This window comes from Clupea harengus, unplaced genomic scaffold (genome assembly GCF_900700415.2).
Source record: "Clupea harengus unplaced genomic scaffold, Ch_v2.0.2, whole genome shotgun sequence".
Lineage (NCBI taxonomy): Eukaryota > Metazoa > Chordata > Actinopteri > Clupeiformes > Clupeidae > Clupea > Clupea harengus.
In genome coordinates this window covers 33,058-47,560 of record NW_024879966.1, presented here as the reverse complement: position 1 = coordinate 47,560, position 14,503 = coordinate 33,058, and the positions used below count along the sequence as shown (strand labels likewise).

The following is a 14,503-nucleotide window of genomic DNA, read 5'->3' as shown; positions in this document are numbered from 1 at the left end:
TATTTCATGGGGTCAGCAAATTTGTGAAGATACAAATGGTGCTGCCAACAGCTAATTGTCAGTCATAAACTCTGATGTATAGTAGAACAAGTGTTTAGCTAGTCCACTTTCAATAATCTTCAATAATCTTGCGTGCATGAATCCTTACACCAGGGGGTGCTCATGTCCATATTTGTGCTCTAGTATGCCACCATGTCAACACTGATCTCTCTATTAACTGACATCTGTCAGTCCTGACATCTGTCCACTTTATAATTACAGAAAGCGAAACAGTGTCTCAATTACATGAGCATAAAATACACTTTATTTGAGGCTCCTTCAAGTTGTTCAATTTGACTTCAACGAAGAACCTATCCATGATGAACCTCCATGATGAAGCATTAACTAAGGTCAGTTAGCTATCAGCTTCACAGCAATTTACATAAACCGGCTGTCAGTCACTGAAATATTGGCCATATTGTTGCTGACATGAGCTTTATTGTCAGCACAGATAAAGTTCAAATGGTTTCTTCACTCGGTTATAGTGTTCTGTAAAAATAAGGCAAAGTCGTGGCCTTTTGAAGCATAATTGAGTGTTGTCTTTAGTTGCTCTTGCACCCATCCTAAAAGTCTGACTGTAAAAACACTTATTCTTGTAAGCTAGTTATCACAGAGCATTCAACTCCCCCTTGTTTGTGGTGAGCTTTCAGGTCTGTTTGACTTGCGGTTCTTCACAGGAAGTGGCCTCCTGAGAGCAGCAGCCATTTTGGTGCTTTCAGTTGTGTTGTATTCAGACAGCTGTCTGCTGCCTCGCTGCTGAGAAACTCGGTCTTTACAGGAACCCGAGCGCTTTCTGGTAAGAACAGAAGCACAATCGAGAGGGGGATCCCAGCATGCATGTTTGATGATGTTGACATTGTGCTTATTATACTACCACTGTTATGACTGTTATTCTTATGATAAACATGAATGATAAATATGGCTTCTTGACAGCTCAAATGAATGCAGAAAATCTACTTACATCTCTGCCTCGGTGTCATACTTTTTGGCTGACGCCATTTTCAGAAGCATCTCTTGTCAGCCAGCACACACAATTACTGCACTCATAAAGAGAATGGCTAATACAGAGATGGTGATGAGAAGGCAGGAAGAGCAGAAGAGTTGGGGGGGGCGGGGGGCGGTCAGCAGGGGGTCTGTCTCATGCTGGCATCCCGGGGAGCATCCTGATGCCCCTGTGAAGATGGAGGCTGTCAGTCCGACATGTTCTGACATACCCAGGGCCACCCCCTACCTCCAGCAGCCACCCCATGCCGCCTGCCCCCTCTCATTTCCAGCCAGCGTCGGAACATCCGGAGATGAAAGTGTGCCTCTGAGGAACTTCGGGGTTCTCATCAACCAGGAGGAGGAGAAGGATCCAGGTGGCGGAAACACGACACTGATGTGTGAGGTTGGGGTTGGACAAAAGAGCTTACACAAACTCAAAACACTGACATTATTAAATTCTGTTTCATTTGATGTTTTTTTGCCCCCCCCCCCCCCCCCCATGACCCCCCCCCCTTTCACTCTTGTTTTTTTCTCATCCCAGCACTGCAAGTCAAATAACATGAATATTTTAAAATGGATCCCTGAGATCTGAGCCGCACAAGAGAGTAGTTGACGTGCTTCAATCTACAGAATGGGCTGTTTCTGTGCCAAAGAGCATGTCGACCATGCCTAAAGAGAAACACAGCCTTAGCTGTATTGTGTGTTCAGTCATTTGCAGCATCTATAGCACACATAAGGTGACTTCCACAGAAAAGGCTCCAGCCTCACCCTGTTTGCTTTCTGAGTAGAATTGCTCTTCAAAATGCAGTTTACAGCAGTGTAGGCCTAAAGCTAATCCCAGACAGGAGGTCTATCTTCTCATAAGAGCACTACAGTTTCGATCTCACATTTCCCCTTTTTTTCTGTGAATGCCATCTAAAGACGATTTTGTCTATCAGTGTGACAGTTGTGTTATGAGTATATAAAAGATCACCTATTTTCAGTAACACGTCATAGAACTCTGGTGCATGGATCTGCATCATTTCAGCATTGCTTACAGCCATGAGGCACAATCACTCGGCCAACCATTGAACCCTGCATGATTGACAGGCAAGTATTCTACAAAAATGAATGCTGTTTTGCATGTTAGCTTTATGATGTAGCTTCATCAAGAATTAACCTACCATATAATAATGATACCACCAGTATTTTTCCATTTCTGGGGCATCTCAGTAAGCCTGCTTTATATTTGGTGCAGTCATGTTACCTTCAGAGCCAATGTGTATGTTGCTGGGTCAAACCTAGTGATTGATCTAATACTATGACACTCCATGAACGCTATTCTTAGATCTCTCAGTATTTCACACCCAACTACTACTACAACTAATTTGTCCCAACAAGTGCATAGCATTACTATACTGGCCCTTGCACAGCTGCATTTGGCAAAAAATTGTATTTGCTTCAAAGTGGCTAGAGGCAAATATGCTCAGTGAACAACTCATTGGTATGGACGACTTGTCAGGTTACCTCCTGTGAACTTGAGAAACATGGCAACATGGGCTAATGCAGAATAAGATGCATCCACCACTATCAGCCTCATATCACATCTTAGATGAATGTGAGGCTAGTCAGGCATGGCAATGCCACTGGGTTGGTTTAAGTTAGTCTGCTTGTTGAGGCTTTATAACGTTTGAACTGTGCTGCGTGCTCACTGATTATTCACATTATCAAAAAACGATATGAGACAGACGTTGTTGCCCCTATGTACCACTACCTCAAAACAAAACATCTGTCCCCCGTGCAACTTAGTGCAATACCTGTCCATGTCCACTATGGCAAACTAACACTCGGTTATTGACCGACATTCAAGCCATTTCAAAGTCATTTCTTCTTTGTCAATGCCACAGGGTCACATTATCACATTTGTTTTACATTAGATGTGATAATGACATTATAGTCAAAATGGCTTGTATTGTGGGGTGCACAACTACAGTTACTTCTTTTTCTGGGGGGGGGGGGTCTCATCTCCTGTCTTCTAAATCAACAACTAGTGCTGAAGTCCTAGATGACATAGCATTGGGGGTAATTAGCTTAATTACAGAGGGGAAAGCACTACTGAGGGATAATTCATCTCCTCACATTATCTCAAGCAAACAATCTTTGAATTTCTGGCAAGTAATTAATACTATAAAGCATTACATATGGCAGGGCTGGAGGCTGCTCCTGAGTTTTAAATGTCTTGTCTCATATGAACCCCAGAGTGACAAAGGAAATACATGATATCCAAGTCAAGTCTAAGTTTTGTTTAATCTTAAACACCATTTGGTTATTTTCAGAGGTAGTTTCAGTGCTGTTTACACTTTTTATCATTCTGCTGGCATGCAGGAACGTTTTTAATCCTTTTGCAAAATATGTGCCAAAGATGGCTGTTTGATATTTTCTCAGGTTATTATTATGTTGCAGTCAGTTGCAGACATTTTGGGGACATTGTGTTAGGAGTATGACCATCTAATATGAAAATCAGTACAGTATTGTACATTAGGGCATTATATTACCCTGTTAAATAAGTGAAACCAGTTCTTGGATTGCTGTTATGATGAACAGCAATTAAAAAAATTCCTCATGGCACATATGGTGTCAGGGTCCTTTGACCAAAGCATCTTTCTCCTTTCCCCAACATCCACATGTTGATGATTATGTTGAGACATGGTGAAGTCCATTTTAAAGTGACTTCAGAAGTCATGTCATTTTACCATATATGACTAAATGTCTCCTTAGCTGAAGCAGAGGTGTAATGGGTTGGTTCATTATTGAGGTAAATTAATGAAAAGAAGAGCAACTCTTGAGCAGATAAACAACAGATAAACAAAAGTATGTTTTAAAAAAAAAAACTCTTCCATCAGAAACAACTCTGACCTGTGAGTACACAATCTGATCATGGAGAATCCTCTTTAGTCATGGCAGACACATCTTCTCCTAGGGATTCTGCCACTGTCGCTGTTGTTGTTGTTTAGACAAAGATATCACATTTGTCTCTGTCGGCCTGAGATTGCTTCAAGTCCCTGTTGTCATTTGCTGTGTCACAGGGAGTCTGTCCATCACCATTAGCCCACTGATACTGTGGAAACAGTCACGTCAGGTCTCTGTGGATGCATCTCTCTGTTCATTACATTTGGCTTCACTGTATCTGCTGTGTGTCTGGCTAGGGACTAGACTGGGTAAAAGAATGATTGCAAACCTCTGCTCAGACCAAACAACTGTACTATTCCTTTGAAAAAGTAAATGTACATCCTGTGGCATACATGAGTTGATTTAGATGACTTAATAGAGTGTGCACTAAAATACCGCTTTATATCTGATCACCTCAGGCCAGATTCGGCTAGTCTACCCTACAAGAAAATAACAAATTATCTAGCATCAGCTTATAGGGTAGCAAGCTCAGCTGGTGACTGCGTTGGAAATTCTAGCATAGAGAGTGTTCCGTAAGCACAAGGTAATTTCCCACTGCAGGAAGCTGAGCGAGAGGTAGAGGAAATGTACTGTTCAGAAACTTTAAAAAGACACACTCCCTACATTTAAGTGCTTAAATAACTGTGCAACTTTTCTGAGGGTTTAGTTTCATGACTGACAAAGTAAGGGGAAGAGCATGGAGACCTTGCTTTTTCTATTTCCTCACTTCAACTTTTCAGCCCCTGAGAAGGAAGCATATTTCAACATGTTCGACCCAGGAGATGACAATGCCCTAACGAGGGATGGAAATTCAAGGTACGTTTTATTAACGACCCTGACTAAAGTTCTATATGCATATTCTCTCAGAGATTGTTGGTTTGTACATGTTGTTAAATATATTTCAATACGTGAAAGATTTGCGAAATTCACTCGTGTAAAATGAAGACATCTGCAACTTCCTTTATTTTGGATTGCTCAATGATGTGAACTAGTTTGTGTGGTTAAAGTAAAAATGTAAATGTCTATATGGTGGTATTACATGCAAAATATCTACAATAGGCATTCGGAGTTTCTGTGCATATTCAGCAAGATACATTTTGTCGTTTAGTAAGGCATGAGAGGTATACAGAATTTCCGATCTAGAATTAAGCTTTTCATACTAAAGGTAGTTATGTTGTGGCTATACCTGATAAATAGCGCTTTAGGAGGAAACTGGTCTACACATTGTTTGATGCAGTACAGTTACTTTGACATGGATGTTTGAGAAAATGCTGAGGCGAATGTTCGAAAGACAGTATGATGAAAGACACAGTGCCTGAGTGAAACTGTTGGTGTCGTCAAAAATTAAGCCCACAGATAAGCCCATGGATACAAATTAAAAGTATTAAACCCAGAAAAATAGTCTCCAGCTATAATCCTCCTCATGTTGTGTTATTGGCAGTGCTTATGGAAATGAGAAAGTGAGTTTTTAAAAGTAAGTAAAGCAAAAATAGCAGACTTCTCCTTTTTCTCAAAGTTCCCTTTGTCTAGCCTTGATCATATGCTTTGTCTCTAACCAGCAGTCTCAGGCAGAAACAGTGGCCTTGACATGCAATTTCACATCTCAGTCCTTTGTCTTCAAATCGTAGGGGCTTTTTTGAAAAAAAAAAAAAATTGGAAAGTTTGTGATACTGTTTGTACTGACCTTATACTCATTCCATAGGAAACTTCTAATTAGTGTATTGCTTTGCACCCTTCCCAGATTCAGAGACAAAGATCGGAAGAGCAGATTGAGTCTTCTTCTTTCCAAATCCGGCTCTCATGAAAATGTAAGCCCTGAGAAGAAGGCAACCACAACGGTTAACAGGTGAGGCCTGGCTTTCATTCAAGTTGTTAGGCCTTATTTTAAATACAGAAGCCCAGTAGTTTGGAAGAGACTTGTTACATGGAGATGAATACAAGGGAAGACTTCAGAAGAACTGGACAAATAAGGGAATGAGGGAACTTGTAGCGTAGCTGTTTACGAGGAAATCCTTGGTCAAATGTACCAAAGTCATATCGTCAACAGCGCACCAGAGGACAAAGTATCTTAATCCCATCCCAAAATGACTCTTAAACAAGTTGATGTGGTTTATCACAACTGTAGAAGGCTACATGAACTGTGTGTGATGGATGAGTGGCATGAAGCTGCCATGCACATCTCAGTCTTCATGACAGGACCTGTTCTGCTTCCACTGGAGAGTCACAGACCTGGCCTGACCACTTCAACAACGTCTAAACTCCTGGACAAGACACTCATAACACATATCATTACTAATGATTCGATCACGATTTGAGCAGTGTGGTATTTGCAACAGAACTTCAGCCTGTTCTCAGTGAGTACATGGCCAGCAGTTGACACTGGAGCAGAGCTGTACTGGCCCTAATCCGGTGTGTGCCATGGAGCTACTATCAGGGGTCATTCACATTCAGTCAGACAGCTTCATCAGCAGCTTTCACCTGGCCTCCCTAAGATCCATCTGTAGTTACAGTTTATCAATACATTTGCTCTGAGGGAAATGGGCAAAATATTGGTGGAACTTTGTCTTGTCATTGAAATATGATAAATGAGAGGACAAGAGCACTGACATTCACAAATATTTAATGTACGTTTTGAGCTCTGAGACCGACTATGCTTTCTCATGAATTTTAATGAAAATTATCAAATCCGTGTGTCTTCTCAGCACATCACCAGCCACTGCTTTAAGATGGAGTGATTCCTTTGAAGAACTGCTGAATGATTCGGGTAAGCAGTTTTTTAGTGCACTTTCAAAACTGTTGGGCCCTGGTTTCTGTATGGCTGTTCCTCAGCAAACTCAAGTTTGATCAGAGTTTACATAGCTGTATGGTCTTTAACACACTAGTACACACTTCATATTTTTTCAGTCATGAACATACTGTTGCTAAATTGTAGTGTAATACTGACTGCAGAGGTTTCAAAGGTCTGCTTCAGTTTCACACATGCACACCACACACACACACACACACACATACACACACCAAACACACACACACGCACACACACACACATACACACACCACACACACACACACACACACACACACACACACACATACAGACACATGTGCCCGTCCACACACACACACTCTCAGGCAGACCAATTCACCAAACAGTGACAGCCGTATCAGTAGTGAAAAGGGAGAAAGACATGTTATGTACATGTACATGTTTACAAACTGTCTGGGGATTTGTAGCACATTGCCACATTTGATGATAGGCTGTATTTGATCACTGAAAGGTACCATTGCTTTGCATGTTCTTCAGGTTATTTATTCATATATTAGGCAAACAAGCAAGGAAAGAGTCGTACACATGCACACATCATATGCACAATAATGAAGGAAATTCAGTCTTATTATGCCCGTCTATATGTAATTCTAAAGCATTAGGTAATAATCTGCCAATCTGAGCTAATTAACATGGACATCTTGGATTTTTCTGTTCCTTTTGCCTCCGTCCAGATGGTGTAAAGACTTTCACACAGTTCCTTCGCACCGAGTTTAGTGAGGAGAACATTGAGTTCTGGTTAGCCTGTGAGGACTACAAGACAACCGAATCAAACACCAAACTGCCCTCCAAAGCCAAGCAGATCTATGCTGTATACATAGAAAATGACTCTCCGAAGGAGGTAACGGACACTCGCTAACGCCACCTCATCACTGCAGCCCTACATTACTACTGTAGTAACAGTAATACAGCAAGGTTCAGGACACCCCACAGCATAGTTTAGCATTACCTGCCATCACTTTTATGACATTGTGGATAACTTTCAGTTGGATACTGCTAAAGGCTAGTGCCTCAGAGGTACCTTAAATACGTATCTGCTGACACACAGGCGAAACTAGGTAAATAGCATGAGTAGGCCTAGTATGACAGAAAATGAAACCGGACATTCATTCAAATCTACATTTAGATGTTACTTTTCTCATGGCCATAGAGAACACGAGCAGTGGGGAGATGACCGTTTGTGAAGCGTGTGGTTTTCCTAGCAGGATGTGACAGCCGCCTGTGCTAGCCTCACTCTCTCTCACCCACACACTCAGCTTGAAAGGAGGCCTGGCCATATGCTACACATGTTGTATGGGGGAGATTAAAGTTAACGTTGTGATGAAACTTACTGCTGAGAGTGGAAATAATTGAAATGTGAGAGATGGAGAGCGACGTCTAATTTTAGGTGATCAGGAAGGATTGTGACGAAATCAGGCAGTCAAGGGAAGTAGGGCTATAAGTAGAAGTGAACGAGAGGCCTGAAGCTACAAAAGCACTGTGTGGGTGGTCTCCTCCTCACTGTCAATCACCCATTTCTTCTTCAGATTAACATCGACCACTCGACCAGAGTTGCCATCCAGAAGATCATTGCTCAACCCACCACCACCTGTTTCGACGTGGCACAGGGCACAATCTATGCCCTCATGAAGAAAGACTGCTATCCACGCTTCCTCAAATCAGACATCTACCTGAGCCTGACCAGGAGAAAAGCCCCAGGTGCTATGACAAGGAGGCGGTCCCGGTCTTTTGTTTTCAACGAACGAGGCGAGCCTGCATTTGGCTCAGACTCAAGGCTATAGCGATTCAACTTGTATCTTAGATGTTGAGTATGTCAATACAATGAATTACCTTTTCTAGCACTGTACCTGAAAACTAACATGATACATTAATCTAATTTTAATAATGTGTCTTGGTTGATAAATTAGGTTATTTAATGTTGTAGTTTTTGCAATCTTAATCTATTGTTTTACTTGTAAAGTGTACATACGATTTTGCTACAGTTAGATATGTAAGTAAGTGTCCATATAGTATATTCATATATGATGTACATGAGCCCAGCTTTGTGAAATAACAGGGCCATGCACATGGACGTACTGCTTGGATGTCCTGGAATTTGTTTTTTGCAAATATATATTTTCAGTCTTGCTTGGAATGTATAATTTTTCGTGGCACATTCACAACACCAAGAGGTGGGACTTGCTGGGTACTGGAGTCTATCGTGTTCTTACCTGATGACATTTTATCATACCTTGATGGATGAGATTTGTAGTGCATATCAATTATGCATGCACATAGACGGAATTGAAATGCACTGTGTCCAACTTTCCCCCCCTCCATTTAAAATGTTGTGGAATCACAGACTGAATAACAAAGATGGAATTAGCTCACAGTGGAATGGTAAATCTATCACAGCCAGTGATTATGTTGCTGCTCTGACAGGAGCTAAAGCCCAGCACAAATCCATATGTTAGTCATGTTACTCCTGCAAAACTTCCCAGCCCACACATACAAATGATTACCGCCAACATTATAGAGATTGATTTTGTCATCATTTCTGTGCATCTGCATGTATTCAGGAACCGAAAGCTGTCCTCATCATTACCACACACACTGTCACACCAGGGCCTTATCGACTTACTTTAGCAACTCTGAGTTACAGGTTTGGGCTTTCTTCTGAAACATGAACCCATGTATGCAATGTTGAGCTGTTCACACAGCATCTCATTTTGGCTTTTTTCATCCCACACCTGCCACATATGCAACAGATCCCTGAAAAGTCGAACCATGTCGAAAAATGGTTGTGAGAATTCAGTAGCGAAGCTGAAAAATGATGAAGCCCTCTGGAGATATAGCTCAAGGGATAAAGTCTTGGCAGGCGGGGTGGGTCGGGAAGGTGGAATAGCCTGAAATGAACCATTTACAATCAAAATCACATTCAGGAGTTCTGAACACAACTCACATTGGGGGCCACAAAACAACCAGAGGCATGGAGGAGAACCACTGCACAGATTTGCTGAAGTTTGAACATGAAATATTTATCTTTTCCCCACTATTGAAGCTGCTGAATCCCACGCCAGTGCAAGGCCGTATCTCTGTTCATCTGTGCTCAAGACGCAGAACCTGAGCCTCAGAGCCATGATAGAAGCACAGCTCCACCCACTGGTCAACGTGGAGCAACAAAGGCTGTTTCCATGGCAGCTAATGAAAATATAATGTAAACACAGGAAAAGCTTTTGTGGAACCAAGTACTCTGGAAACACCAGAGAGGTATTTTTGTTTCTAAAAAAGGTCCCACATAATACACAATAAAGATACATTTCAGTTGAAGCAATTTGTTCATAAATATTCAAATCGACTGAACATTTGAATGTAAAATGGAATAAATCCTACAAAGATAATCCATTCTGGTGAGATACACAACTATACGAGAATAAACCACATGTTAAGTGACACATGTAATGACAGAGTAACATCAGAGAGTTAACCACATCTAGTCTCTTAAACAAATAAACAGTCTACATCATTTCTCAGATAAATGAAAAAATGAGTGTTTGCATTGATTACATGGGTGTATACTAAACTGACTCCAAGCTGTTTTGGAAATCAAATTATCTGGCTGGCTCTATCATTATGGATGCAAATTGGACAAGCCCTGGTATTTTCCATCACCTGCTGCAATTTACATGCCCAGCAACTGGATGGGATGTGGTCTCTCAAGGTCAATGTGGGCAGATGGGATAAGCACTTAGGATGACATTCTTCTTGAGTGCTTCTGATTCATGCATCCTGCAACAACTTCATATACATTTGATCATGTTTATTTTCAACTAGGTATATTGCAGCACACAACTTATTGTTGTCCACTGACAATCCTGCAGTTTAAGGTGGAGGAGGAGGAGGACTTGTGCCCAGCGTGCTGCTGTGGTAATGGACTCTGACCGTGTTGAGCAGCCAGGTATGGAGCGAATGGGGGAAAAGAGCTGCCTGAGAATTGCTTACGCCGACTTTTCCGACATGAAATATTCATTCTTTTCTCACTGGCGAGGCTCTCAATCCCCCGCATCTGCGTGAAGGAAACACTTGGTTCACATGTTCATACATTATAGACATTCCCTCACTGTTGAATTCCTGTGCTTGTCAGAGATTGTTCTACGATGGGAGAGAAAGAGTCAGTCATGCTAACTGATGATGTCAGATCTAGCTTAATCAACGAAACGTTTGTGCGGTGCAGTGGCCTCACCATCACCTCTTCCTGTTCGCAGCACCCTATCACACTATCATCCACGCACGCAGGACATCTTTTTGAAGCTCATTGGCAACTGAATGAAACCTGGAAAAAATACGCATAAACACTTTTGTGCTATTTGCCTGTGTCACGATTAGATTGCATATAAGCAAAGCAATTACCCAACTCGCTCTGGTAAATGGGTTCACAGCAACCACCCATCTTAAAAAGGTCTTCATTAAAAGTCAGCCCTCTCTGTCTGTGTCTATATGCAATATGAAGGTGCATTTCACTTTGGCCTTTAAATAAACATCTAGCCTTGCTAAAAGCACATGACTTTATTGGTACTCCTGACATGACAAGAGGCTCATCAAAACTAATCAATTGTGAGATTTTATGGTCAAAAGTGGCTTTTAAACCCATTTAAAGTCCAACAGCATCCACAGCAAGAGCAGATAATGGAGTGTAAAGGCTTAACGAAATCTAGAAGGGAGATGTTTTCACTTATGTAAATTTGTCGAGAGGGCATTACAATCAGAGGAGTGGGCCAGAATTATATATCATTGCCCCTATCCTACAACATTTAACATCTAATACTATTTCATTCCTGTTACACCCATGCCTTAGAATGATCATTTTAATGAATGTAATGGATGTGTATGCAACTATATGATTGAGCGATTTTTGCTAACATGCTGACGACGCTACTCAACAGTAGGGAAACAGAGACATCCCTGAGGGGAATGCAAGGAGGGATGGTCCAGTCAGCCAGGCTTAAGGCCCGGTTTCCCCTGAGAGGCAAGTTTCGATTGATGAAAACCCGTTCCTCATCCCCATAGCACTACACACGGGCAGAGACTCCTCATTTCAATAGCACATGGATGCTTTCTTGTGTATATATAGTGAAATGACTGACTGGCAAAGAAAATCCCAGGCATACAGCTTTCATTATTTATACTGTCTGTCTGTATGTAACATGTATTCATCAAAAAAAGAGAGAGGGAAAGTAGGCTATGGTACAAATAAGTGCTTTGTACTTTGTGAGCAAAAAGCAGTTTGTATAAGAAAGGAAGCTCACAATGCACTCACAGTCACATTCTGTGTCAAATTATATTTGCATTACAACACACAACGAAAATACATTTAAGAAAATATTTTATTAAGCAATCTTCTGCATTCAAGTAATGCGGGACTATATAGACTCATGTTGGACTATACAGGTTCATATGCAATATAAAATGGACAAATGCATAAAGAATCTCCAGTTCAAGACCTACATAGACAGATAGATACATCTCTTTTAATATTAAAAAGTCACTCGTACTGAAGTCACAATAGAGTCCATTTAAATCACTGCTTCAGACTGAGTCTCCCTGAAGGTCGAGTAGACATGTTAGGCAGCGTTCCAAAAACAATGCTTTGCATGATGATTTTCATGTGTTCCATTATTGGAAGGAGATGTGCAGACCCATCACAATACCAAGCACAGTCAAATGTTTACACTCGCTAGACAAGGCGGACAACAGCGGAGGCCATGGCCATAAAGTGAGTGTCTTTTCATATCTAGTTAATCTACGAGGGGTCAGTCAATCATTATTTTTTACACAAGTTATGAACTCTATGAAGGATACTTGAGGTGGGGAATTTTAAAGGTTTTTCTATGAAGTTGTCTGAAAGTGCTCTTGAAAGGCATGGCTTATCACTTTGGTTCACTACTGCAAGTAAGTGTCAATCAGTATACAGGGCATCTGAAGCAGTAAGCACATTCAGTGGCTGCGGTCTCACTTTGACATGCAGTTAAGAATTTTTCTATGGTGCATATGGCAAGACTTACTCTTCAGAGCATTTAGTTACAAGTGAGAGCAAGACTCTCTCATGCTTCATCTGAATTTCCTTGACATCCAAAACTGTGATAGAATCTTACTGTACAGTCATGTAAAATCATGCTGTCCACATGCTGCATCAGTGAAAGAGCTCAATGTTATTTTCAAGGGCAGATTTTGTTGCTTCTCTAAGGATCCACTTGTGGATGCTGATACTTGGAGTGAGTCAATAGACAAACTATTGACCTGCAAAGGTAAGAAACTCAGATAAATAAGTATTAAGTATTGTTTTTGTTTTTGCAACATAGTTGAAACTGTTTTTAAATCAATTAACAACATTTTGTTGAAATGCAGATTGTTACAGTATTTTATTATCCTGTATTGGCTGTTCTTTCACAACAATATTTTAGATAAGATTCAACCTTATTATTGCAGAGTAAAGGTAAAAAGCCAAAGAAATGCCATTAGCATCCTACCAGAAGTAGTTTATTTTTTTATTTATTTTTTTACAAATGAAGTGTACAATAAGTAAATAAAGGCACTGTCTCTTACAGGATGTGCAGGGTGTATGTGCAGTGGTTATATTATATACATTTGTTTATGTACAGACTCACAGACATTGTAGTGCAAATATACATTGTTTACTTAAAAGGGTTATATGCACAGTAGCCCACAGATTACACGCCTGGGTGGTGGATCAGTCAGTGCCGATGCAAATTTACAGTGAAATGCAGAATTTCCATTGCAAGTGAATGTGCAAAATTCCTCAAACCTCATGAAGTGTTTCCTGGTCATTCACCTGTAGCTGGTCAGGCATCTTTGCAGGAGTTCCTGAGGACCGAGTACAGTGAGGAGAACATCCTGTTCTGGCTGGCCTGTGAGGAGTACAAGAAGATTAAGAGCACTCCGGAGATGATCACCTCTGCAAACAGAATATACACCGAGTTTGTGCAAGTGGAGGCACCTAAACAGGTAGAGAAATTAAATTTTTTTTTAACAGAGAGGTCTTTGAAAAAGAGACCATGATGGTGATCTATCAAAGTCTTGAAAGTATTGCTGTGTTTGTGACTTTAACACATACTGTACGTTTAGAATGTAAGACTATGGTACTTGCATTTTCCCCCACTGTCCACTTCCCAAAATGAAGATGCCTATGATCTCCAGTCTGTGGCCACTTTAAATTAATCATGTCTTCATTTGTATTTGCAGATCAACATTGACTGTAACACCAGAGCAAATATAACCAAGAACATTTCCCAGCCCAACCTGAACTCATTCGACACGGCACAAAGGCTAATATACAGTCTGATGGCAAGAGACTGTTACCCAAGGTTTTTAAAATCTGACATCTACCAAGGGATTTTGAGAAATGGAGACAAAGGCTGACTGTCACAACAGAGGCCATTTGGAGTATGGAAAACTGTGTAAATAGATTAGTGTAAACAGCTCTTCATAGTCAACGCAACATTTCTAAATGCACTTCTGATTATTTTTCAGCCTCTATGTGTCCTGGTTTTCATTTAATCTCATTTTACATATGCTGTCGAAGAACCTACAACTAGGCAGATACTGTAGATAAAAGGTAACAACACTGCAACGTATGCTGTTTATCATGTTTTTTTTTAGATTGGGGTCATAGAACTGGATATGGTTGAATGTGCCAGATCACATCATTAGAAGATCTTTTACTGAATA

General features: G+C 40.8%; 2 protein-coding genes across 2 annotated transcripts; both read left to right on the top strand.

Moving 5' to 3' along the window:
* Nucleotides 1–4,491: 4,491 nt before the first annotated feature.
* rgs18 (regulator of G protein signaling 18) lies at nt 4,492–8,905 on the top strand. Its single transcript, XM_042705840.1, has 5 exons — nt 4,492–4,767; nt 5,693–5,797; nt 6,654–6,715; nt 7,453–7,619; nt 8,305–8,905. The coding sequence occupies exons 1-5, from the start codon at nt 4,649–4,651 to the stop codon at nt 8,557–8,559; spliced, it is 708 nt and encodes a 235-aa protein (XP_042561774.1). The 5' UTR covers nt 4,492–4,648; the 3' UTR covers nt 8,560–8,905.
* Nucleotides 8,906–10,687: 1,782 nt separating this feature from the next.
* LOC122130964 (regulator of G-protein signaling 21-like) lies at nt 10,688–14,194 on the top strand. The gene is made up of 4 exons (XM_042705841.1): nt 10,688–10,715; nt 12,952–13,062; nt 13,614–13,780; nt 14,018–14,194. Exons 1-4 carry the CDS (start codon nt 10,688–10,690, stop codon nt 14,192–14,194), a joined length of 483 nt encoding a protein of 160 aa, XP_042561775.1.
* Nucleotides 14,195–14,503: the final 309 nt, after the last annotated feature.